Source organism: Ruditapes philippinarum, unplaced genomic scaffold (assembly GCF_026571515.1).
Source record: "Ruditapes philippinarum isolate M1 unplaced genomic scaffold, ASM2657151v2 ctg9020_1_1_1_1, whole genome shotgun sequence".
NCBI lineage: Eukaryota > Metazoa > Mollusca > Bivalvia > Venerida > Veneridae > Ruditapes > Ruditapes philippinarum.
The window spans coordinates 86,674-112,903 of NW_026854288.1; the positions used below are offsets into that span (position 1 = coordinate 86,674).

Consider the following 26,230-nt stretch of genomic DNA (forward strand, 5'->3'; position numbering starts at 1 on the left):
CACAAAAAATTAATGAATCATTATCACTAAAAGAATCTAAAACATCAAAAATATTTTTAAAGAAATTAGGACTATCAATGTTTGGAGCATAAACATTAACTAGTAGAAAATTTATTGAATCAACTGATACTTGTAAAATTTTAAAATTTCCAGAGTCATCAGTTTTAACTGAATTATAATCTATATATAGTTCTATCGTTTTATGACCACTGATTGTTCCATGTATATATGAGAGTATATATGAGTGGCGGGAAGATAATGGACATGCGCATTACAGTATAAGGTAAAAAAAAATGTGCAATATAGAACAAATAATTACTGTTATTTCTGTAACTTACCAATAACAAGCTATATATATACTATTTGAGGCTGAAACACAAACAATTGATACTACAAAATTAACTCATATACACGCGTTGTTTTCACCCCTTTTACACCCCATTTCAGTGAAAAAATACTCTATTTCGGCCTTAAACACTTGTTTTCGTTTGAGAATGTTTTATAAAAAGTGATCAAATTTTTCGGCGCCGCCCCATTAAGAAAATTTTTGACTTGTAAGAGGCTAAAAATTGTCTGAGGTCGATCTTAGGTAATGTGTAACCAACGTTTAAAGGCCTTTGACATTTTTTCAATCCATTGATATTTCTTGATATGTTACCTTCATGATATAAAATGTTTATTTTTATTATTATTATTATTATTATTATTATTATTATTATTATTATCATGCAGCACTTCGAAATCAGTTGGTAATTTTGAGATGTCCCATCGTTGCCTTGGTAACAGGAAATTTAAGAGTTAGTATGCCGTTACAAAGGCTATGCATGGTCAAGTCAACTTTGTGCCAAGTTTGATCAGTAATGAGTATTGAAGCATTTTGTTTAGTTTCATAGCAATTTTAGTTTGTAACAGGAGGCTTTTCAATGAAAACAGCAATGTTTCACAAAATGCCCATGAATACGGTGTATAATGGGTTAAGTTGAAATACAGTTGATTCAAGACCGGCTCCGGCGCATTGACCAGTTCCAAACAATCAAGCGAGCCATTCATGTAAACCACAATAAATAGTTTTGTTGTTTATTGACATTAACAAATAAATATTTTAGTCATTATTCTATTTCAGCTTCTAATATTTTTTGTGCGATAATTGACTCTACATGAGGCAAAATGATGAAATCCATATCGGCATTTTTATCGGTACATGCTATAATGTAAACTGAAAGAAAGGGACACATTTTATATATCGATGGAAAAGTTGTTATTTGCCATACAACTTCATCCAAAAATATATGCAAAAAAGTAAACAAAAAGATATTCATACCTGTTTAATCCAGGAGACCTATTTTGACCAGTTCCGAACACGTACATGTATTTTTGATGACGGGATTATTATCAGACTGTACCCAAATGAAAACGTTTTCGCGTTTTCTGATCAGAAAAAAAGTTCTTTAATGTTGAAATATATGAATGAGTATATGTTAGAAAGTGTGCCAACATTTTATTTGAGGTATACGTATTTTAAAGTTAAATTATAATCATTTTTTTTAAATGCGCTTACTGTACGCCACTGTAATATAGTAGGAAAGTCGTTACTTAAAATACCCTACAATGTTATTATTTTATAACAAGTACTGTACGTATAGTGTAATATTAATATAACTGAAAACTGAATAATGAAATAAAATGCAGGATATAGAGCAAAACAAAACATGGACATGGATATCTACATGTGTCAGTGTTGACAGATATTATTCTTAACTAAAGATGTTTGTCAATATGGATAAAATAAAAAAACATAGATTATCTATAAAGAGTATTTACCAGTAATGGGACTAGAATAAGTGTTGTTCAAGCATATTTGCAAAACAAAAACCTATTTTCATCTTGGACATTGTATACGATCCCTGTTTTAAACAGAACTTACCAGAAATAATGACAAAAATCAAATGCATGCAATGCAATTGCAGTTCTGCTTCATCTCACGCCAAGCATGGTGGTGCTTTAAAGTTTACAATACCATATACATGTATACCCCGAATGAATATTAAAATAATAAATCAGACTTAAAAATTTTGGCTGTGTACTTACTTAGTTTAAGTACTAGCTCGCAAAAATAGTCAAATTCTACGTAGGTAATATTACAAATGGCATTTGTAACGTTATGTGCACCGGACCTTGCTTCGGAAATGGTGAAACCAACCAGATTCAATCAAGCAGTATTCTTACTAATAAAAGAAAGATAATATACAAAATGTATTTTCCGATAATTGTTAGGTTTGAAGTCGAATCAAATATCAACTAGCTAGCAGGTACATTTTTTAAACCAACTATTCGGAACCGGTAAAACAACAGTATCACATTTTTATTAGATTTATTTTATAACAAAGTAAAATATACATTGTATTTTTTTAAACCAAAACAAAATGCTGAGGCCATTATCATACTTAATTTTATTGCATTAAGAACACATAAATTTACGGAAACGCTATATAATTTTATGTAAATCATTATATAATACATTTTACCATTGAGTTTTTTTAGTTAATATAGAAAAACAATCAAAACAAAATCTATTATTTATAAGTCCAAAGTTTTCATGCTATTTTTGCCTCATCATTTAGAAAATTAGAAATATATATAGCCATAGAGGGAAAATACATTTTACTGGTAAGTGAAGGACAATATTTAGTGTTTTGAGGCCTTTATGAATCGCGCATGCGCTGTTAAATTGAAGAAAATATCAGTATGGCGGAGGTTAGTCCCGGATAAGATTTTTCTTAAAATTTGAAGAAATTGATGTAAGTATCTTTTAAATCTTGTAGCCGTTATGTTACATATTTTATACTGAAACGAAATGATTACTTCATGAAACAGAAATAACTAATGTGCCAACACAAATTACAAAAAGTTAATAATTAAAAACGAAAGTAGATTTATGAAAAACTGGGGGAATTCCCACATTAGGCTAATACTTATAGATGTTTCAAATGGAAAGGCAACACCCATTTATTAAGCATTTATAAATCATATATGTTATCTGAAATCATAATTTTGATGAATACTTTATTTAACTAATTTTGATATGAAATTAGGCAAAGCCTACCGCGGTAGTAATAGAATGCGAAATGGACTCCATTTCGCGAAATGAACTTTTCGACTACGAAATGGACATTTGTTTCTTAAATTTTGGTTTAAGTGTACTATTTAATATCATTTTAAATTTAAATAACGAACAAGTGAATTATGACATAAAATTACTATTTAAACAATTTTGGTAATATTTTTTCATTATTTGTGCTTGTAGGTTTGAAAATAATCGTAGAATAATGCCACATAGTTCAGTGTTTTATACATGGTCTTTCAAATAGAAAGATTCTGTTTTATAGGATATTTAACCTAGGACAAAAATATTTTTGTCGTCCCAGATTAAATATTAGTTTATAGAAAAGATACCCTTTGTGACATGTAGTTACACCATAATTTGTAAAGCAAAGGTCCATTCCGTAAGCGAAAACTCCATTTCGTGGCCGAAAACTCCATTTTATAGAGGCCAGATTATTTTCAGAAATATGACTATAAAATAGGAAAATAGATATATTAATTGGTTCAATCTGTAGTTTTATGTCATATATTAAACATAAATTAATAAAAATAATATTACTCATCACGGTTAAACAAACAAATGTCCATTTCGTAGGCGGTAAGTTCATTTCGCGAAATGGAGTCCATTTCGCATTCTATTACAACCCACTGGAAGTCGTTAAAAATTCCTTTCATTCTTTCCGCTTTAAAGGTGTCATTCGGTTTTACATGCACCGCTTCCGTTTTCACTCGGAACACTCGACGATTATCATTTATCCGAAAAGTCGAGATACCAGGGATAAAAACTAACCATTTAAGCTTGGTGGCCACCTGGGCCACTGACTGTAAAATTTTGGTGGCCCAGTAAATATATTAGTGGACCAACAAATTATGAACAGAAAGGGACTAGCACTGGCAAATTTTTTTTACCCAATTTTTTGGCAACGAAAATTGCGTGCCTGTATTTCATTTTCAAATAAGGCAGAATGATACAGCATGAGGTATTTAGAAAAACATAAACTATAATGTCCACTTTTATTTTGGTACCTACATTTTTTATCACATTAACACATCAAACTTATAAAATTTACAGTCAATAATTATAAAAGCTTCCAGCTCAGTAGCTATGACATTTGCCTGGTTAAGTCAGTGGCATGACAGTAACAACAGAAACACATTCCAATGTGCTGCTTCAGCTTGCTTGGTTAATGACAAAGATTTGGCTTGAAGACTATCTGTATCTGAAATAATACAGAAGAAACAAGTTTGAAAGTAAGAGTGAAGAAAATAATATTGAAAATTCTAAACTAAAGATAATTAAGGAATAAAATCACATGTACTACTGTCATTATAAGAGTACAGGAATCAGTATAAGTTATCTGAAGGCATTTTCTGTTTGTATGTTACTTAACTGAATCTTTCTTTAATATTTCACAGTCATAAGCCATTTATAAATGAATACTTCTGCAAGAGCTCTAGGGGTTACAAAACTTAAATTTGATTTTAAGTCAAATCAAGGTCAATCTTTTTTTCCAAGGAATTCTCTAAAGCCAAATGTCAAATAAATTTCTTGTAAAGGAATAATTAGGTAAGCATAAAATGGCAATCAACCCCCTCCCCCGAAGAAAAAAAAATGAAAAAAAAACATATAAAAAAGCAACCATTACTCTTAACCAATATTTTCTTTTGATCTGTTTATCAACATTGATAAGATTTACTGAATGCAAACTTACCGTCAACAGGTCAAGTTGTCAACTGCAGAACATAATTTGTCGCTATTTCATACCCAAACTTCAGATTTGATTAGCGATAATCTTGTACTAACTTCTCCTAGAAAAAATAGTAGATTGTACCTGTCTTAATGCATACATGCGATTTATTTCAAATTTGTACTGTCTACTCTATCTTCGGCGTACATGTTATGACGTCATCGTGAAAAATCGATTCCGTGAAAGCTGGTAGTAGCTACCAGTGTGTCTAGCAGGTAAGTGTGGGTTACGCATGAAGATTAAATTAAACGAAATATCGGGGGAAATAAATCTATTCATTATTTTTTAATAAATGTGTGCATTATTAAATACTATTGAAAAGTATCATTGTATTTAACCTAAAATGCAATGGTCGCAAATAGGCTCTGTACAAGTACTGTTGTTTAATATTTTTAAATATTTAGATACATAGGCTATACTCAACATTTATCAATTGGTGGTTTGCCTTCTTGTTTACTGCTAATGACTGCCAAGTGTCACTCTCGGATAAAATACTGACTTCATTTATACATGCATATATATTTATATGACAATTAAGAACGTAAAAGAAATATTGAAGGAAACTATTTGAAATACACTTCAAATTATTCAGTATTTGTACAAATAATATTTCAAGAGCTCTTTTTCACCGATTGCCGATATATAATACCATATTAAACCTATTGATAAAGTTAAATGTCTTCTTGACATACTTTATTAATTTACTAAAAAGGAACTTTATTGTGATCCAGCCATATGCTGTGTAACTATAAAGGAATGGTCACATATTTTAATTGAAATAAATTTTAAGTAGAGGATATTAAAAAAAAAGTCATTGAGAAGATCAGAATTTTCAAATGAACAGATTAAGAGACTTATAAATGTATAAGGTGTATGTATTGTTGTTTCATACTGTTTTGGTGACACTTTTGTTTGTGTCCCTTGTTGTTTTCTCGTCTATGGTTAGTTTCTTCCCTTTGCCCCTAGTTTTATTTCTTTATTTCGCCCCCTCCCCCGAATTTCCTATCCCCTTCTCCTGTGCCCGTTAATTTAGTGGTCCTGTTTCATACTGTTTTGGTGACACTTTTGTTTGTGTCCCTTGTTGTTTTTTCGTCTTTGGTAAGTATCTTCCGTTTGCCCCTAGTTTTATTTCTTTATTTCGCCCCCTCCCCGAATTTCCTATCCCCTTCCCCTGTGCTCGTTAACTTAGTGGTCCTATTAATCATTCATTTATTTATTTTCTTTGATTTCCTTCTCAGTTACATTTTAGTGATAAGCCTGACCGTGCTCTCCCTTGCGCCCTTTCCCGTTTTAATTTAGGATCCTCCTGGGCTCCTTGCCAATGGTTCATGTTCCTGGGTCGTGTGGGGTTTGCGTTCATTAAACGCCGCCTTTCCTTGTTCATCTTGTTTATCATATTGTATACATGTATACCGAACCGTAACAAACAGATAATGATTATCAATACAAGGTTCGGCAAGCAAGCAAAGAAATGTAAAGAAACAGAAAAAACTTATCCACATTCATGTATCCACCCTCCAAAAAAACCCACCAAAAACGCCTGAAACTGCAAAATCGAAACATAAATACACAGGAGTGCCAAAGACGGCTCTGGTAGGTTCAAGTGCTCCCTTTCGCCGGTTTAAACAGAATTGATCACTTAAACATAATAATGTTGAAATTTTTAATCAACATCCACAGATGTGTACATAATACGGCGGTAATCATGGAACTTTCAATGTGACACATTCGAGGTGCCGTTCAACGGGAACTAGATAACATGGAATCTTTAATGGGTATCAGAGGTTTTGGTGCCTTTTGCGACAGTCGTTCCAACATTTCTCCCATCTGTCTTACATTGTTATGCTATTCAACATCTAAATAACTGTCACTAAATTTCCGCTTGCTGTGTTTTTATCATAAACCCCGTCAAATCTGTGCGACAATTGTATTTTACTGAGGACTGTCTGAAATTTCATTTTATAGTTTGAAATTTTTTTTATTTTTTTTCAGAGTTTTAAAGTTATTTTTGGTTGTTTTGAACTTCTTCCCATACACAACCGTCCTCAATTTCTTTTAAAGATAATAAACTAGAAATTGATATGGAGTGTAATATAAATTGAAATTCTTCTTTGCTTCATCATGTATTTTATAATTATAATTCATTAAGATGTACCTACAATTACATTGTATTTTCGTATGTGGGAAATCATGACAGGGTTATAAAATAAAAAGGTAGTTCAGAAATTTCACCTTATGATCACAGATGTTAAAAAATCCAACTTAATAATATCTAATTTGACAATTTAAACGCCGGACTTAAATGCAGTATGATCTGACATCGGACATCATAAACTATTTAATTTCTAAGTAAGGTTATCATAATTTCCTTTACACATTCTCTTTTTAATGCTGAAATATTTGTGTGTGAATAAAAGAGTTATTCCTGCAATAATTCATATAAATAACATAAACAAATTGTATAATAAAGCTTGGCAAATACAATTGATTGCCGCCGATACCTGTGTTACACCATGGATTTTACCAGTGTTTACAATTTTACCATGACACCGCTTTCCAATATGGCCGCTTTCAATAATTTTCAACGATTAAAAAAATTAAAGTGGAATATTTAGACTTCTGTTCGACTTGGAAGTATGATAATTTGGAACCTTACATAAAAAACGATTCTCTTTCAGGTAATGTAGACCGTTTCTTTGAAACTTTTCTAGTTTTCGCTCCCAACAACTTCTAATTGGGAAGCGTCCGTGCATAAAAATGCAGTTCGTGGTTGGACTTGGAAAAAGACAGCGCCCGTCCAAAATTATCTCGGTGTCTCTTTGACAAGTCTAATTAGTTGGACTAACGTACCGTTATCGGAATACCCCGCCATTTATCATTGAGTTACATTGTAAATGGCGGCGCCCGACTAGAACTGACACTGAAAATTTCTTTGATAGGTATAGAATTTTATATATTTTTTAATTGTTTTTTATGTGATTTTCTTTTAAATATACATGTGTAGTCTATAGCCGGGCTTCGCGGGCCCAGTCTTTGACGGCAATATCCGGTTATCTGCCCCCCGGGACTGAAAAATTTTAATCAATTTTTTATGACAGCCTTGTGCTAAACATTTCTAATCTGGATCATTTAGGCGCTTGAAATGTATCTCATACGCATGCGCATTAAAAATAAAAATATTTACTTACCTTGCGTTATGTCATGTACACGTGACAACTGTCAAAGGTAAGATATCTTCTTCTTGAAGGTGTATCACAGAATATAAACAAAACAAAAGTTCTTATATATTTACAGTATATAGCTGACTGCTGAAATCGTTGTACTACTTGGTACATGTATGAAGAGGTCCTTATCTAGGACTTTAATTATTACTTCAAAGTAACATTATGCGATCTTTACTGAAAGTCGTCATCCGAAGATGACCACAACAAATAATTTGACTTCGTGTATGGGTTTGCTTCTCTTCTTTTATGGGACCTTTTTTTCTCAGATTTCGTCGGTGCGTAACCTGCGGGATGGCAAACATTATCCGTTTTGGTTTTCTTCCTGGTACCTGTGCTGTTATCTTTACTGGTTCCTGCGACGGCAATGGGGCATTCAGGCGCTTCCACAACGGTTTCATCCAATGAACTGTCTGAAAACAGGTCTGACAATAATGCAACTGTTTCTGGCCGAAGATTTTCAGATTTCCTTTCCCGTTGCGCAGCTGTTGGAACATCATCATCAGATGAAATTGTGACGATGTCATGTTCAGGATGTGAAGATGGTGAAGGCGTAGTTCGTGGAATTGGTGGTGTTCCTGTTAGATAGGATTCAGGGTTTTCATCAACACTGGAACTTGATTCGCTCTGGGCATCTGTTACTTCTGGTTCCACTGTCCAGTTTGTCATGTTTCCTACTGCGCCGGACCAGGAATCAAACAGTGGGGTAGTGTACATATACTGAGGTGGTTCCTGTAGGGTATAAATTGATCTCAGGAGATCAAAAAATGCTACATATGTGTCGCCTTTCACATCGGCACGCCACATAATCTCCGCCATGTGACCTTCCCATTGATTTGCTTTATTTCCGGACATCTTCCGAAAATGGTCTTTAGCATGCTTCCAGGCCCCTTCTATTCTATTCGTATGTACCGTAACTATGTCCCCGGTTTCAAGATTTTTGTACTCCTTTTTAAACGAATATTTGTGTAACACAGAGAAATGTCGGTACCCCAATTCATTTAATTTACAGTAGGCAGTCCATCCATCGCTGAAAATGGTGCTTCCCTTTTCTACGTGGCGTTCGATTAATGGGATAAGCGTTGCATTCGATCTGTCCTCTACAGGATATAGGATAACTGTGTTGGAAGCTCTCTCTACCATTCCAAACACCCATACCTGTTAAAAATCATAAGATATTTTTTTATTCAATATTGCATTGCATGAAGTAATTAGATATGAAAAAGACAGTAATAACATATTACTAAAGGTGTATACCCGAGTTAACGAATTACACATGCATATCGAATGCAAAAGAAAGGTATATTGGCATATTGGTACCTAGCTTTGTTTAAAAATGTACATGTGAAACAAATGTATGTATATATATTTTAAAGAATAATATTTCAGTGTAAAGACTGCTTACTTTTAATCCTTTATTAGGATTTCCTCGGTGAAATTTCACTCTACGGCCAAAGAGGGATTCATCAATCTCCACTTCCCCAGTAAGCACACGATGCTTCATGTTGCGATGAAAATATTCCTTGAATATCTCCCTTATAAAAGATGCCCAGTCAACAGCTGTGGTCTTGTAGTGCACACCGGCGGAAAGAGACACGTGCCTAAGAGATAGTCCATCAAGGTAGGATTTTACAAACATGAAAATGTCCTGAATGCAGAGTTTTGAATTTTCGAAAAAAGAATTCGTCCTGATGGCAACCTCATGGTTTCTGTTTTTATTGCATCGTAGAGTGGCTCCTGAAGGTTTACCGGCCCTTTGGCTTGGCCTCATGGTACCAGAACATGCATCGTCGCCTTTTGAGCAAGGCATGCTTTTAAGAAGCAAATTATTGTCCATGAGCCATTTATTCAACGCACTGTCATCCTGGTTCATCAATATGAAGAAATTCCAGGGATTCTGCAAATCACATATTTGAATTTCGTCAGCGTTCAATATTCTTTTTCTATAATTTCCCGCATTGATGCTTGAAGACGCCATATCTATTCAAGAACTGAAGGAAGACTAGAGCACGAGGCACGGACTGCACAGCGTAGTGAGCCAGAGTAGTGAGCCGTGAAATCATATAGCAAGGGGTTCATATGGGATTTTACATGATAAAGAAGAAAAGCTGGTTTAAAATATGAAGAAATTGTATTTCCTCTACGGAATGAAGTTATACATTTTACAGCTAAACACTTCAGTATATTGTTCATTCAGTATAAAATTACTGACGGAATGAACCCTGGCATTGATACTGCTTATATATCATTTCATTATATCGTTCATTCCGTATTAAAATAGCCGACGGAATGAAGTTATACATTGATACTGCTCATATAATTTCATCGTACCGTTTTAAAATAGCACACGGAATGAACTTATACATATATTCTTTTAACATCGTTTCAGTTTATCGTTCATTCCGTATTATATAGCCAAATTATATCGCCGATATATATATACTCCGGTTATCAGTCCCGGGGCAGATACGTACTGGGCATTCTTAATGTTACTTTTAATGTCAGTAAAGACATATCATTCCTTTGATGCTTATTAAGACAGTACCCCCAAAACATTGCCAAGCCCCATTTTTTAAAGCATGATGGCCCCCGAAGAAAACCCTCTTCCCGGGGAATACTTCCCCTTTAGTAGCATTTAATTATTGTTAGTAATTTATTTCGTCACTATATATATACTCCGGTTATCAGTCCCGGGGCAGATACGTACTAGGCTTTCATAATGTTAACTTAAAGTCAGAAAAATTAAATTTATTCCTTTTATAAATGCTTATTAAGACAGTACCCCCAAAACATTGCCAAGCCCCATTTTTTTTAAAGCATGATGGCCCCCGAAGAAATAGAGGATATTTGTTTAGTTCAGTGTAAGATCGGAATATATTTCACCGAGTGAGCACCAAAAGGTTTATTTCATGAGTGGCGCAGCCACGAGTGAAATATAAACTTTTGGTGTTCACAAGGTGAAATATATTTCGATCTTACACTAAACTAAACAAATTTTCTTTTTTATTATATGCAAAGAAACGTTTTAAAAAGACATTTAACCTAATATTGAATGAAAAGCGCGCCAAATTATTATACAACGTGACGTCATTTACGACGTCACGTCATTAAGTTGGTACCCAGTACTGTGCACGCTTGTATTTCATTGAAACAACGTAAGGGGCTTAAATTCAAAACAGTGAAATTATCAAAGTGGTAATTTCACTGTTTCAAACAGTGAAATTACCAGTTTTATATCACTGATATATTTCTATAAACCACCGAAAAGCATGTAATAAAACCCTCTTCCCGGGGAATACTTCCCCTTTAGTAGCATTTAATTATTGTCAGTAAATTATTTCGTCGCTATATATATACTCCGGTTATCAGTCCCGGGGCAGATACGTACTAGGCTTTCATAATTTTACTTTAATGTCAGAAAAATTAAATTCATTTCTTTTATAAATGCTTATTAAGACACTTCCCCCAAAACATTGCCAAGCCCCATTTTTTTAAAGCATGATGGCCCCCGAAGAAAACCCTCTTCCCGGGGAAAACTTCCCCTTCAGTAGCATTGAATTATTGTTTGTATATTATTTCGTCGCTATATATATACTCCGGATATCAGTCCCGGGGCAGATATGTACTAGGCTTTCATACAAGTAATACCTAGTACGTATCTGCCCCGGGACTGATAACCGGAGTATATATAATTATAGCGACGAAATAAATTACTAACAATATTAAAATGCTACTAAAGGGGAAGTATTCCCCGGGAAGAGGGTTTTCTTCGGGGCATTCATGTTTTAAAAAATGGGGCTTGGCAATGTTTTTTGGGGGATACTGTGTGAATAACTTCATACGGAATGAACGTTATTAACTCGTTTTCAAAACTATCACTACATATGCTCAGTACGCATCTGTCCCGGGAATGAAAACCGGATTTTATATAACTACATGTGTGTTATTAAATGATATTACCCCTCTTGTAGCCCTTACATACCTAACTGTCTATACTGCTGTATAGTCACGTAAAAATGCATTTATCAGTAATTTAAGTTACATGGATGACAAAACGTTCAATACATGCTTAAATGTATAGGAAATAAATCTTGCAGCAAAGCGCGAAATTTATAGTAAGAATTAATGCCCTTCCTTGGGAGTAACCTCAACCAATGAAATTCAAGGAAAAACAAGCGTCCAAGAGATCCTGATTTTTGGATGAACTAATCTGCCCCGGGGGGCAGATAACCGGATATTGCCTCTTTGACTTCCCCGTATTAGGATACAGTAGATCTATGATAATTTTCCAAAAGGTGTTCAGCGAAAACGAAAGTAGAAATTATTAACCAATTATTTCGTTCTAAATTATTTCGAATTCAGACCTGAATCTAACCAGTTTCTGACCTCAATTCAACCAATACAAGGGGCAGGACGTGAAGTGGTTGCACACTTGGTTCAAGCGAGCGAATTGGTTGCAAACTTGACATTATGGCAAACACGGCGTGAGTTTTTGAAATGGGTAAACGAATTTTTGCCAGGCAAATGGGTTTCTTTGATATTTTAAAGTTCATTAGTATGTCTATTCCATAATTCAATATATATGAATATAAATAATATCAATAAATAAATTTCAAATTCAATAAATATCACATGTCAAATTTCAAAATATCTACATGATCAATTTATATCTTCAATAACTTCGTCAAAACAGAATCAAGGATGCTGAAACCTTTAACCAAGTGTGGCATATATATTGCATTATGGAACAGACATACCAATGAACTTCAAAATAACAAAGAAACCCACTTGCCTGGCAAAAATTCGTTCACCCGTTTCAAAAAATCACGCCATATTTGCCATTATGTCAAGTTTGCAACCAATTCGCTCGCTTGAACCAAGTGTGCAACCACTTCACATCCTGCCCCTTGCAATATATAACAATAATGTAACTAAAATGTGTCCATAATCTGACCAAATTCAGACATTCCGAAAAGTAACAGGTAAATCTGTTCTTATTTTATTAAATCTATATACATGTATATAATATAAACAATAAATACAAGTTGTGGCCTCCCATTACCAGCACGGGTTCGTAAAATGCATTCACACGTGTAAACTGTATAAAATATCCTCCATTGATTCCATCAAAGTTATTGTAGAAGTTAATATATGAATCAGGGATCATCGATCCTGGGGGGAAATTTTAGGGAGAAGGGAAACAACCCAATGTGTATGCATTAACGAATTATAGACAGGGCGGACCGTATGTTTGGACGGGCGGACCATATTTTGGGACAGGGTGGACCGTTTATACCGGGAATAAACTTTAACCTTTACTTAATGCAGTTTATTGATTAAAAATATTTTTTAGGATATTATTAATAACCACATTGAGTTGGATATTATGCAGGTGATAATTGACCAATATTACATGCCATTGTTTGTTAAATATAAGATGGAAAGCCGCTAAAATTGAAATTCTTTATTAAACAATATCTGAAATATATGAACGAAGCTATCCTATTATGTGGTTCCCAAACTTAAAAGCGCTGCGCATTTTACACACGGCAAAGCTGGGGCCACATAATCGGATAGCTTCGTTCATAGCCGTCTGGTCCATTGAATTAATCGAAACTTTTTGTCGTTGAAAAAACACCGGCGAGAATATTGATGTTTATTTCGGCTGTTGCGTTGTTTATATTACCGTTGAAGTTTAAAATTGTGTATTATTATAGATGTTGAAATATGATTTTTTTTCAAAACGGCATATATTAAGATTTTTTGATATATATGATCAGTACATGTCCTGGGATTGACAAATATGCATTTTATTTGGATTTTAAAGGCGTTTTGAGCTCCAAACCCCAAGTGTCTGTGAATTGCTGAAGAATGTCCAGTCCGCAATGTATTGATTTTGACATTTTCACATTTGAAGCATGTAGAATACATAACTTAGCAATGCACTGGCTTAGTAACCTCAGATTTGGCAGGGAGGTTGTCCTTGAACTCTAAATGGCCACTGTTGATTCTGACAAAGTGGTATGCGGGGGTATTCACGCCATGATAGTGGCAGTTCAAGTTTATATTAACATTGAGGGCATTTTATAAGGAAAATATGTTTTATATATGAGATTTCCTCAAACCATTCACATTAGCTTATACAACCTATTTTATACTTATAATTGTATGGGTCAATATCTATAATAATGAATATAAAGTTAGATTAATCCACAATCCACCTTATGTTGTGTGCACATGATTAAAATATTAATATCATATGAAGATTTAAGTTTTAGATCGATGTTAATTTTTATACCCCCACACAACAAAGTTGTAAGGGGGGTATACTGGAATCAGCTTGTCAGTCCGTCCGTCCGTCCGGCCGTCCGTCGGTTTTTTCTTGTCCGCCCAATAACTTAAGATTCCTATGACCCAAAGTCTTCATATTTGGCATGGAGGTTAGTCATGATTAGTAGATGACCCCTATTGATTTTGAGGTCATCAGGTCAAAGGTCAAGGTCACAGGGGCCTTGATTTCAAAAAGCTTGTCCGCCCAATAACTTAAGATTCCTTTGACCCACAGTCTTCATATTTGGCATGGAGGTAAGTCGTGATAAGTAGATGACCCCTATTGATTTTGAGGTCACCAGGTCAAAGGTCAAGGTCACAGGGGCCTTGATTTCAAAAAGCTTGTCCGACCAATAACTTAAGATTCCTTTGACCCACAGTCTTCATATTTGGCATGGAGGCTAGTCATGATAAGTAGATGACCCCTATTGACTTTGAGGTCACCAGGTCAAAGGTCAAGGTCACAGGGGCCTTGACTTCAAAAAGCTTGTCCGCCCAATAACTTAAGATTCCTTTGACCCACAGTCTTCATATTTGGCATGGAGCTTAGTCATGATAAGTAGATGACCCCTATTGACTTTGAGGTCACCAGGTCAAAGGTCAACGTCACAGGGGCCTTGACTTCAAAAAGCTTGTCCGCCCTATAACTTAAGATTCCTTTGACCCACAGTCTTCATATTTGGCATGGAGGTTAGTCATGATTAGTAGATGACCCCTATTGATTTTGAGGTCACTGGGTCAAAGGTCAAGGTCACAGGGGCCTTGACTTCAAAAAGCTTGTCCGCCCAATAACTTAAGATTCCTATGACCCACAGTCTTCATATTTGGAATGGAGGTTAGTCATGATTAGTAGATGACCCCTTTTGATTTTGAGGTCACTGGATCAGAGGTCAAGGTCATAGGGACTTTGCCTTCAAAAAGCTTGTCCACCCATTAACTTAAGATTCCTTTAACCCACAGTCTTCATATTTGGCATTGATGTTGATCATGACTATAAGGTGACCCCTATTGATTTTGAGGTCACTGGGTCAAAGGTCAAGGTCACAGGGACCTTGACAAAAAAAGCTTTTCTTCTCAATTGCTAAGAATGTCCTGTCCGCAATGTATTGATTTTGACATTTCACATTTGAAGCATGTAGAATACATAACTTAGCAATGCACTGGCTTAGTAACCTCAGATTTGGCAGGGAGGTTGTCCTTGAGCTCTAAATGGCCACTGTTGATTCTGACAAAGTGGAATGCGGGGGTATTCACGCCATCATAGTGGCAGTTCTAGTTTAAATTCAAATCTGTTCAATATGTAAATGCTTATAATTATGACATGTTTAGGATAATAATGATGCCAAAATATGTATAGAAAATTAAATAGCAATATTTAATTCGAAAATAAACATGGTCCGCCTCGTCTCGAGTCACTGTCCGTCCTGTCCCAAAATATGGTCTGACCCGCCCTGGTACGGTCTGTCCTGTCTCACGGTCTGCCCTTCCCTGGTACGGTCCGTCCTGTCTCACGGTCTGACCCGCCTTGGTACGGTCTGTCCTGTCTCACGGTCTGCCCTATCCTACATGTACCACCGCATTATCATGCATGGCTAATTGGCTGTACATCCTTTAACTATAATATCAGTGTTTTTTTTCTTTATATAACTACTACCCTAAAACGGTACCATTCCCAATAGAAAATAGACATTAAAATTCCCAATTTCCAATGTTAAATTCCCAAAACGGCTGTTCAAAATGCCCACAAGGCCAAGTGATTTTTCTAAGATCATTTAAATCCAACATATTCATATAAATCACCACTCAATAGTTCTATTTTGACAGTAGAAGCTGTTAGCTATCTTTATTCATGATGTCTAATCTCATTTGTAGCTGAAAAAATGCATTAAAAAAATTCCCAATTTTAGTCAAAATAACGCATTTTTTTCCCAATCAGTCTGGTACCGGCCCCATTCCCAAAGTAGAGAAAAAAAACACTGAATATAAACACAATTAACAACACTTATAACATTTCCACAGTTTATTTATTAATAGTAGATCTGGCAATGGCCTCTAAACGTTTTTTAGCTGCAAATATGGATAAAAACAAATAAGTTGTAAGATTTCTCTAAATATTTGTTTCTATGTTTTCATATAGATTAGTTGTTAATGTCACGGATTTATATTACAGGGATCGGTCACTCCAAGTTAACCCTTATATATAAATTTCCCAAATATCTTGTTGCGCACCCGATAAAGGTACATCAATCGATAAATTTACTGCCACTAAGGGTAAATGCCTGTTTGCAATGGATACCTACTTTACAAAATACTGTACAGCTTTTCCATTTATTATTCGATTTTGGAAATTTAAAGTTTATTTTGGAGAAAAATACTTGTTTAATTCAAATATCTTAAGTTGTTATTTTAAAGATACAGACTATCTGTCCGCAACAACAATTATAAAATTAATTTGACGAAATCCGCGTTGAATTTACCTTTTTGCATCGCCTCTACGGACTACTCCTCATAAACTACTGGTGCAATTTCATCCAAACTAATTTCATCCAAACTTTACAGGAATGATCAGTATCAAGTCTTGTTGTGCATATTGTCAGCATTTTCCGGTTCAATGATTTTTGTAAGAGTTATGGCCCTTTTATAATTTTTAATTTTAAAGTTTGTCCGGACTACTTCTCTTATACCACTAATGCAATTTCAATGAAACTTTACAGGATTGATCTGTAGCTCAAGTCCTTGCGCATATTGCACGGGTTTTCTGGTTGAATGATTTTTGGCCGAGTTATGGCCCTTTGATAAAAAGGTGTTTTTTTCTGTGTGTTGCCAGATACACAAAAGCTTGTCCGGACAACTCCTCATAAACTACTGGTGCAATTTCATCCAAACTTTACAGGAATGATCAGTACCAAGTTTAGTTGTGCACTGTTCGTCTGTCACAAAATTTGTCCCATAATGAAATTGGCCATTATGAGGCGACACATGTGATTACTGATCGCTCTTGTTTATTTTAAAAGCAGATATTTGAAATTTATTATTACGGTAACATAATTAATTCAATTTCAAAATATAAAAGAAGCAGATGTAAGTTTTTCACAGATGATCAAAGATGTGATATTTAAGATTTATTGGGTTATGTAGTCAAATTTATTGACGCACAATTGTTTTACGGGTAAATGTATTGCGGGCTTAACATTTATTTGCTCAACATGTAATTTAAAAAGTAAATTTATTCATTTTTATTTAGTACAAAATATTGTTGATATTGTCAATTTTGCCATTTTCATAGAATATTTAAATTTCCTTCATCATTTATATCATCATTATTTTTTTGTAAATCTGTTTTCAAATGTCGATGCAGTGAAGTAGACAATCAGCGTAACAGTAAAGTCGTAACTCCCGTGTGGCTGTCTCGATTTTCGGCCTTTTTTAATGTCACTCGTATACATGTATTTAAATTATTCTTTTTTTTTTAACAATGGAAACATTATAATATTATATCATTTATTTATTGATGCTAATTTGTTGGCGAGTGTTTTCGTGTATTTTCGTACAATTGAATATTGACAGTCTGCGATGAATTTCATTAAAGTTTAAAATTTTTAAAACAGGGGGCAATTATCTTCCCTTTAGAAATTTAAGAAGACAAATGCTGGGTGTGTTATTTTTTTTTCAGACGTACATATGTATTTTAGTAAATTACCGTGTGTAATAAATTGATCATTGGTCACCCAAGAGAGCGGAATGTCCCTGCAATATTTCACAGTGATCAACAGTGACGATATTCCGCAGCACAAATTGCACCCGATCGGGTGATTACAGAAAGTCAAAACTGTAGCAGGGACGTTGCCGTGACAATCCAATCGTAAAATAATCGCAGGGATTGGCGGACTTTAGTAAATTGTTTAAGCTGTACTGTACATTTATTGAAAGTAGATTTATAATTGATATCGAGATGTGTTTCTTATTTCTTTTATGGTTTGTAAAGTTTCCTTGCTTATAATTCTGAAGAAAAAAAGACAGGAAATATGTCTCGAGATGACGTCTGACATATCTTCCAAGTTCTACCTAAAGTCTCCTCACTTCTTTGTAAATCAGCTTGAGGGAGAAATCACTTCTGACCCAGCTCAAACTCTGCCTTTGTATCAACCTTTTACTTGACACAGATTGAAATGTGATATCAAATTATAGAAATTAATTGCAGAGATGTAGAACATAATATCTACTTCTGTATATGACCATTTCTAACAACGAATCTCAGTTGAGCAATCTGGGGCCAATATGTAATCTTGTGATTGTAACAATGCCTTGATTGTAAGTCAAAGTTCATGGTCCCTTAACTGGGGCCAGCTTTCAGGGCATTTGAGTGTTTGTGTTTAGAAATAGTTAATGTTGGTTTTCCATGGATTCTTACAAATTGTAGTTACAAATATTTCTTTTTTTTCTAGAAATCAAGATGGCACATGAGATACATTTAAAGAACAACAAATACCGGCAGTGGGTTAAGGCTGGCCTAGGCTTGGGTTATCTTAAAGAGGGACTTGCGCCATTTTGTGATGACATAGGAAGACAGCAGCACAACGATATTATAAACCAAATACAACAAACAAAGACTCCTCAACCAAACATACCATGTGGCGCCTGTCAGATAACAACTCTCCAGCCAGATCATGTCCGAGTCTCAAAAGGGATATGTCCCCTCAAACAAGATAAATGTAACTGTTGCTTTCCAAATAATAACCTGTACGAAAATGCCTACCCTGACTACACCCTGATTTGACATGGGATCAAAAATTTATTCCCAGCCAGGTTTTATAAGCTTTTCAGTTGACTATAGAGGAGACAGAAATCTATTTTTAGATTTTGTAGTATACAATATATAGTGTTTTCAGGGTGGATTCAACGAAATATTTAAATGAGCCAGAAAAAATACCACCCTGAAATGGAAATCCAGGGCAGAATTTTTACTCACACAGATTTCTAAAAATAGATTTACTTCTAGTTAAATTAAGAGCAATTTCAGGGTGGGATTAATTTGAAATATTTAAATGAGCCATAATTCACCCTGATTTCTGTTTAAAAAGTCAGGCCAGACTTTTTTCTTCTGTTATTATCCTGCCCCAAAATTTTGCAAATCCCACCCTGAAATTAAAATAAAAATCCACCCAGATTCCTGTTCTTTTTGATATTTGACAAAATAATAATTGAGATATTTTTCACTTATCTGTATTTGATTTTCATACAATTAAATACATTTCAAAAGTCATTCTTGTTTGATATTTCCACTAGGCAGCTGCACACTGTATTACATAATTCCACACTATGGTCTCTGGACTACACAATCTGTAAACATATGAAAGCAGTGTAGGAATATGCTATAGTCAACTTTCAATTTATATATTAATCTAAAAGAAAATGTTACACCTTAATATAGAGAAATATGTCCATACAATGTAGTTTTAAAGGTATAATATTTCATTAATTGCAATCAAAACATCAAAAGAACAAATGATTAATGAAATTATTTTTAGGAAGCTTGACAGCATTATTAACAAATATGTACTGACTTTATGAAGTCATTAACCCTTTACCACATATATACGCGAAACAACGCACTTTCGACCCCTCCCCCTTTTTTTGGGCCTCAAATAGTGAAAAAAATGTCCTATTTGGGCCCCAAACATAAGTTTTCGTTTGAGAAATGTTGGTAAAAAAATTGAGCACTTTTTCGGCGCCGCCCCCCATCCAAAAGATACATCAGGGGGTTGCCAGAAGGGGGATGTGCCCCCTTCTGTTAGGGGGGTTTGAAGGGGGGCGGAGTCCCCCTCATCGCCAAGAAAATTTTGGACTTGTGAAAGGCTAAAAATGACCCCAGGTCGATCATAATGTAACGTTTTACCAACGCTGAAAAGCCTTTGACTCTATCTCAATCCCTTGAGAAGTTGCAGCCCTTTGAAATAAATTTTGATGGAAAAAATCGAGGCAAAATAGTGATTTTTGGCAATTTTGAGATGTCCCCTCGTTGCCATGGTAACAGGAAATTTGAGACTGAGCATGTCGTTGCAAAGGCAATGGTCCAGTCAACATTTGTGCCAAGTTTGATTACTATTGAAGCATTTTTCATAGTTTCATAGCAGTTTGAACTTGTAACAGGAGGCTTTTCAGTGAAAACGGCCATTTTTCACAATATGCTCATGGGGGAAAGGGTTAATTCTATAAAATTTGCCTGAATGAATACTTTTAATAATTAAAACTGAAACTAATTTTAATAGAAAATGAAAAAATTACCAGTAATATTTCTTCTATTGTATTCTTTTGTTCCAACTACACCATTTTCTTCTTCTTCATCCTCTTGTCACATGTTACTGAAATATTTGGCTTCAACCTAAATTTTGGAAGTAGAAAAAAACAAATATGCAATCATGTCATAATTTTTATTACATTTTAAGACTTCAGTTTTTTTTTTCTAAAATGGAATGATCAAAATGTATAGTTTATTTAGAAAAAATAAGAATGATTTCATTTTCCCTCCATATTTTAAAACAGGTTTCTTGGAAAGTTATTTAAAATCTTTTTTGAATAATGAGCTTACAGAATTCATAATTTTATGAAAAATCAAAAATATTAAGAACTGTAATTCAATTATAACTTACCATTTATCTGTTACAATTGGCTGCTTATTTCCCTCCATTTTTTTTTCAAATTGAATAACGGAGTTTAACACATCTATATTATGCTCCATGTTATATATAAATTTCACAATAAATTTCCCAAGAAAGTTCCGTATAGCTGGGGTAGTTGAATTCTTAAATCTCATTTTCTATGTAATTATCAAAACTCATTTATGTATTAATATATAATTGTAAGTTGATTTATTTGAATTAAAATCACAACTAAAGCCTCCAATCTTCCTAAAGAAAATGACCATGTTGGAAATAATTTTCAGGGTGTGATATTTGCTCTGGATTTTAAACTGCTGTCGGTCAATTTGTGGTAACTTCTCTATTTTCATCTGCCAGATAGCCCAGTTTAACATATAGTATTTTGAAATACTGTAAAAAGTTCCACTTGAAGGTTATTTGTTTATATAAACTGAAAGCTGACCTTAGAGAAGGAGATTCTGTACAGATTGTGAGATGATGGATATAAACTAAAAATCTTGAACATTACTTATTGCTGACCAATTAATGCATTGAATAATATTTTTTATCATATTAAGTTAAATAAAAATACAATCAATTACCAGTGACAATTATCAATTTTATAGATAACAATAAATCATGTTGAGCTATATAATCTACATAATTTAAAAAAAAAATAAAGAATAATTCAGTAAATGAAAAGAATTTTTGTTAAATGGAGTTTACCATAAATCAACTGAAACTTTCCAGAAATAGACATTATAATATATTTTCTTCTGAATTAAAACTTCAATTTTATGTAAACAGCAATGTAAACTGTACTATTAGTGTATTACAATATTCATTTCTAATAACTCTAACAAAGAAAAATCAGGCTGGAAATGAAGAACTTTTAAGACTGTATTGAAACTGGTTCTTAAAAATTTTCTAACATTGAAATATCTGGGTAGAGTTTGCTTATATTTCTCAAAGTCAGTAAAATCTGTGTCAAAATATTTTCAAAGTGCAAATATTCCTGCTTCCACCCTGACTTTTACCAAAATGAAGACGATGTCAGGGTAGAAAAAATTTGAATTCCCATGTGAGATTTCTTGAAAATTCAGGGTCCATGTCTATTTCACCCTGATTTTGCCAAGTCTGGTTCAAAACAGGCCTGAATCGGTCCTGTTTTTCATAAAAACCATGCTGATTTTTCGTACAGGAAGAGACCCTGTCCAAACAATGTATGTGGTGCCATCTATGACAGCATTATACAGAGTCATGCATCAATGCCACCGGCACCTTTTTGGAAAAACAGTGATGTCCGACAGTGGTCAACAGAACCGTGGGAGGTTTGCAAATGTTTTATAAATGCTCCTGGGTACAAGGACAAGACATCAGCAGTCGACACTGATTGCACTGGGTTGCTTCATGTTATCATAAATAACAATTACTTTCATAGTCATATTGGATGCAATGTTACAGGACCAAACAATCTTTTTTCAAAGGTAACTAGATTTGTATACTATAATTATTATACCCCCAAAAACGAAGTTTGGGGGGGGGTATATAGGAGTCACCCGGTGGTCGGTCGGTCGGTTGGTCGGTCGGACGGTCCAGACGTCCGTTGCATTTTCCTTGTCCGGAGCATAACTTGAAAACTAATGGTTGGAATTCAATATAACTACATATAATGGTCAAGCACATTGAGAGGAAGTGCAGTGCACAAGAACCATAACTCTATCTTGACTAATTACAGAGTTATTGCCCTTTGTTACTTTTCCTTGTCCGGGGCATAACTTTAAAACTACTGGTTGGAATTCAAAACAACTTCATACAATTGTCAAACACAATAAGGGGAAGTGCAGTGCACAAGAACCATAACTCTATCTAAAGTAATTACAGAGTAATTGCCCTTTGTTTCTTTTCCATTGCTTTTTTTTGTCTGTTGTATTTTCCTTGTCCGGAGCATAACTTAAAGACTAATGGTTGGAATTCAATATAACTACATACAATGGTCAAGCACATTGAGAGGAAGTGCAGTGCGTAAGAAACATAACTCTATCTTGACTAATTACAGAGTTATTGCCCTTTGTTACTTTTCCTTGTCCGTGGCATAACTTGAAAACTACTGGTTGGAATTCAAAACAACTTCATACAATTGTCAAACACAATAAGGGGAAGTGCAGTGCACTAGAACCATAACTCTATCTAAAGTAATTACAGAGTTATTGCCCTTTGTTGCTTTTCCATTGCCTTCTTTTTTTTGTCGGGACCATAACTTGAAGACTAATGGTTGGAATTCAATATAACTACATACAATGGTCAAGCACATTGAGAGGAAGTACAGTGCATAAGAACCATAACTCTATCTAAAGTAATTACAGAGTTATTGCCCCTTATTACTTTTCCATTGCTTTCTTTTGTCCGGACCATAACTTGAAGACTAATTGTTGCAATTCATTATAACTTCATACAATGGTCCAGCACATTCAGAGGAAGTGCAGTGCACAAGAACCATAACTCCATTTTGACTTATTACAGAGTTACTGCCCTTTGTTTCTTTTCCTTGTCCAGAGCATGACTTTAAAACTACTGGTTGGAATTCAAAACAACTTCATACAATGGCCAAGCACAATAAGGGGAAGTGCAGTGCACAAGAACCATAACTCCATCTTGACTAATTACAGAGTTATTGCCCTTTGTTACTTTTCCATTGGTTTTGTCCGGACCATAACTTGAAGACTTATTGTTGGAATTCATTATAACTTCATACAATGGTCAAGCACATTGAGAGGAAGTGCAGTGCATAAGAACCATAACTCCATCTTGACTAATTACAGAGTTACTGCCCTTTGTTACTTTTCCTTGTCCAGAGCATGACTTTAAAACTACTGGTTGGAATTCAAAACAACTTCATACAATGGTCAAGCACAATAAGGGGAAGTGCAGTGCACAAGAACCATAACTCCATCTTGACTAATTACAGAGTTATTGCCCTTTGTTACTTTTCCTTGTCCAGAGCATAACTTGAAAACTACTGTTTGGAATTCAGTACAACTTCATACAGTTGTCAAGGACATTAAAAGGAAGTGCAGTGCACAAGAGCCATAACTCCATTTTGACAAAATACAGAGTTACTGCCCTTTGATACTTTTCCTTGTCCGGAGCATAACTTAAAACGTACTGGTTGGAATTCAAAACAACTTCATACAATGGTCAAGCACAATAAGAGGAAGTGCAGTGCACAAGAACTATAACTCTATCTTCAGTATTTATAGAGTTATTGCCCTTTGTTCTTTTTCTTTGTTTTTCTGGACTTATTACAGAGTAATTCAATTAAACTTCATCAATGGCCAACCACATTGAAAGGAAATGCAACATACATGAACCACAATTATCTTTAATTGTTTCAATTCTATTACAAGGTATTCTGTTACTAGTAACATCCTCATTTCCGAAGCAGACTTGTGGGGGTATTAATCACATTTAGTGATAGTTCTAGTTATGTTTATTTTTAATTTTGAAGAATATTAAGCTTTACTGTAATATTAAGTCTGTTAATTAAGTATAAAAGCAAAAGAGAATGTTTTTACCTTAGTGCAGTTATTGGTTAACTCTTTATTATACCCCCAAAAACGAAGTTTGGGGGGTATATAGGAGACACCCGGTGGTCGGTTGGTTGGTCGGTCCAGCGGTCCTTTGCATTTTCCTTGTCCGGAGCATAACTTGAAAACTAATGGTTGGAAGTCAATATAACTTAATACAATGGTCAAGCACATTGAGAGGAAGTGCAGTGCACAAGAACCATTACTCCATCTTGACTAATTACAGAGTCACTGCCCCTTGTTACTTTTCCTTGTCCAGAGCATAACTTAAAAACTACTGGTTGGAATTCAAAACAACTCCATACAATTGTCAAGCACAATAAGGGGAAGTGCAGTTCACAAGAACCATAACTGTATCTAAAGTAATTACAGAGTTAATGCCCTTTGTTACTTTTCCATTGCTTTCTTTTGTCCGGACCATAACTTGAAGACTAATGGTTGGAATTCAATATAACATCATACAATGGTCAAGCACATTGAGAGGAAGTGCAGTGCACAAGAACCATAACTCCATCTTGACTAATTACAGAGTTACTGCCCTTTGTTACTTTTCCTGCCAGAGCATAACTTGAAAAATACTGGTTGGAATTCGAAACAACTTCATACAATTGTCAAGCACAATAAGGTAAAGTGCAGTGCACAAGAACCATAACTTAATCTTGACTTATTACAGCGTTATTGCCCTTTGTTACTTTTCCATTGCTTTTTTTGTCCGGAGCATGACTTGAAAACAAATGGTTGGAATTCAATATAATTTCATACAATGGTCAAGCACAGTTAGAGGAAGTGCAGTGCACAAGAACCGTAACTTCATCTTCATCTTGACTAATTACAGAGTTACCGTATAAGTACTTTTTTCTGCGGGAACTTTATTTCTGCTATTTCTGCGGTTCTTAAGGACAGCGCAGATTTAAAAACCGCAGAAAATTAAGCCTTTCACTGTGTCTATGTCGGAATATGTCAACTACCCGTATTGTATAATTACATTACTATACATGTACCGTTATCGGTTTTGTAGATGGGAAATTTTCTTTATGTATCCGTCATGAATAAAATATTAGAAAAAAAGTTACTTTATTTGTTCTTTTTGTTTAAATAATATCATGTTTGTATGATTTTCGCTCACCCTATGCTTGATTATTATTTGTAAAATAAAACTATTATAGTTTGACGGGTGCAATAAACATACCCTTTTGTATTTGTACAATATCTTGTGTCTACGTGCGATTTTACCATTGTTTATTTTTCACACTTCATATTTATACACATGCAGTATTACAATTAATTGTTGTCACTGCACGTTGTTAATCTATCTTTGTTTTTAGCTCACCTGTCACAAAGTGACAGGGTGAGCTTTTGTGATCGCTTTTCGTCCGGCGTCCGGCCGTCCGTCCGTAAACTTTTACTTTAAATGACATCTCCTCATAAACCACTAAGCCAATTTCATCCAAACTTCACAGGAATGTTCCTTTGGTGGTCACCTTTAAAAATTGTTCAAAGAATTTATTCCATGCAGAACTCTGGTTGCCATGGCAACCAAAATAAAAAACTTTAAATATCTTCTTTTAAAAAACCATAAGAGCTAGAGCTTAGATATTTGGCAT

At 34.5% G+C, this 26,230-nt stretch overlaps 3 protein-coding genes and 1 long non-coding RNA gene across 9 annotated transcripts in view; 1 reads left to right on the top strand and 3 right to left on the bottom strand.

Moving 5' to 3' along the window:
- The window catches only part of LOC132739690 (uncharacterized), a 109,262-nt gene extending 84,728 nt beyond the window's left edge, over positions 1 to 24,534 (top strand). For 4 of the 6 annotated variants that reach the window (XR_009627041.1, XR_009627042.1, XR_009627040.1 and 1 more), the window contains 2 exons: positions 18,847 to 19,141; positions 22,247 to 24,534. Coding sequence is in view for 1 of the 6 variants with exons in the window: in XM_060727451.1 (XP_060583434.1) it covers positions 18,847 to 19,141; positions 22,247 to 22,676 (725 nt within the window). In the remaining 5 variants the exon portion in view is untranslated. Of the gene's footprint in view, positions 1 to 2,618; positions 2,799 to 12,433; positions 13,054 to 18,846; positions 19,142 to 22,246 lie in introns of those variants that run through there. The other 2 variants (XR_009627043.1, XR_009627039.1) reach the window with 2 other exon arrangements.
- On the bottom strand, positions 4,098 to 4,899 carry LOC132739685 (uncharacterized). The gene is made up of 2 exons (XR_009627038.1): positions 4,815 to 4,899; positions 4,098 to 4,322 (listed from the first exon to the last, which is right to left on the bottom strand). It is a non-coding gene; the product is annotated as an uncharacterized LOC132739685 (long non-coding RNA).
- Positions 7,989 to 9,239, bottom strand: LOC132739687 (uncharacterized). The gene has a single exon (XM_060727447.1). The coding sequence runs from the start codon at positions 9,212 to 9,214 to the stop codon at positions 8,246 to 8,248; it is 969 nt and encodes a 322-aa protein (XP_060583430.1). The 5' UTR covers positions 9,215 to 9,239; the 3' UTR covers positions 7,989 to 8,245.
- On the bottom strand, positions 9,402 to 10,049 carry LOC132739688 (uncharacterized). The gene has a single exon (XM_060727448.1). It carries the CDS (start codon positions 10,047 to 10,049, stop codon positions 9,402 to 9,404), a length of 648 nt encoding a protein of 215 aa, XP_060583431.1.
- Positions 24,535 to 26,230: the final 1,696 nt, after the last annotated feature.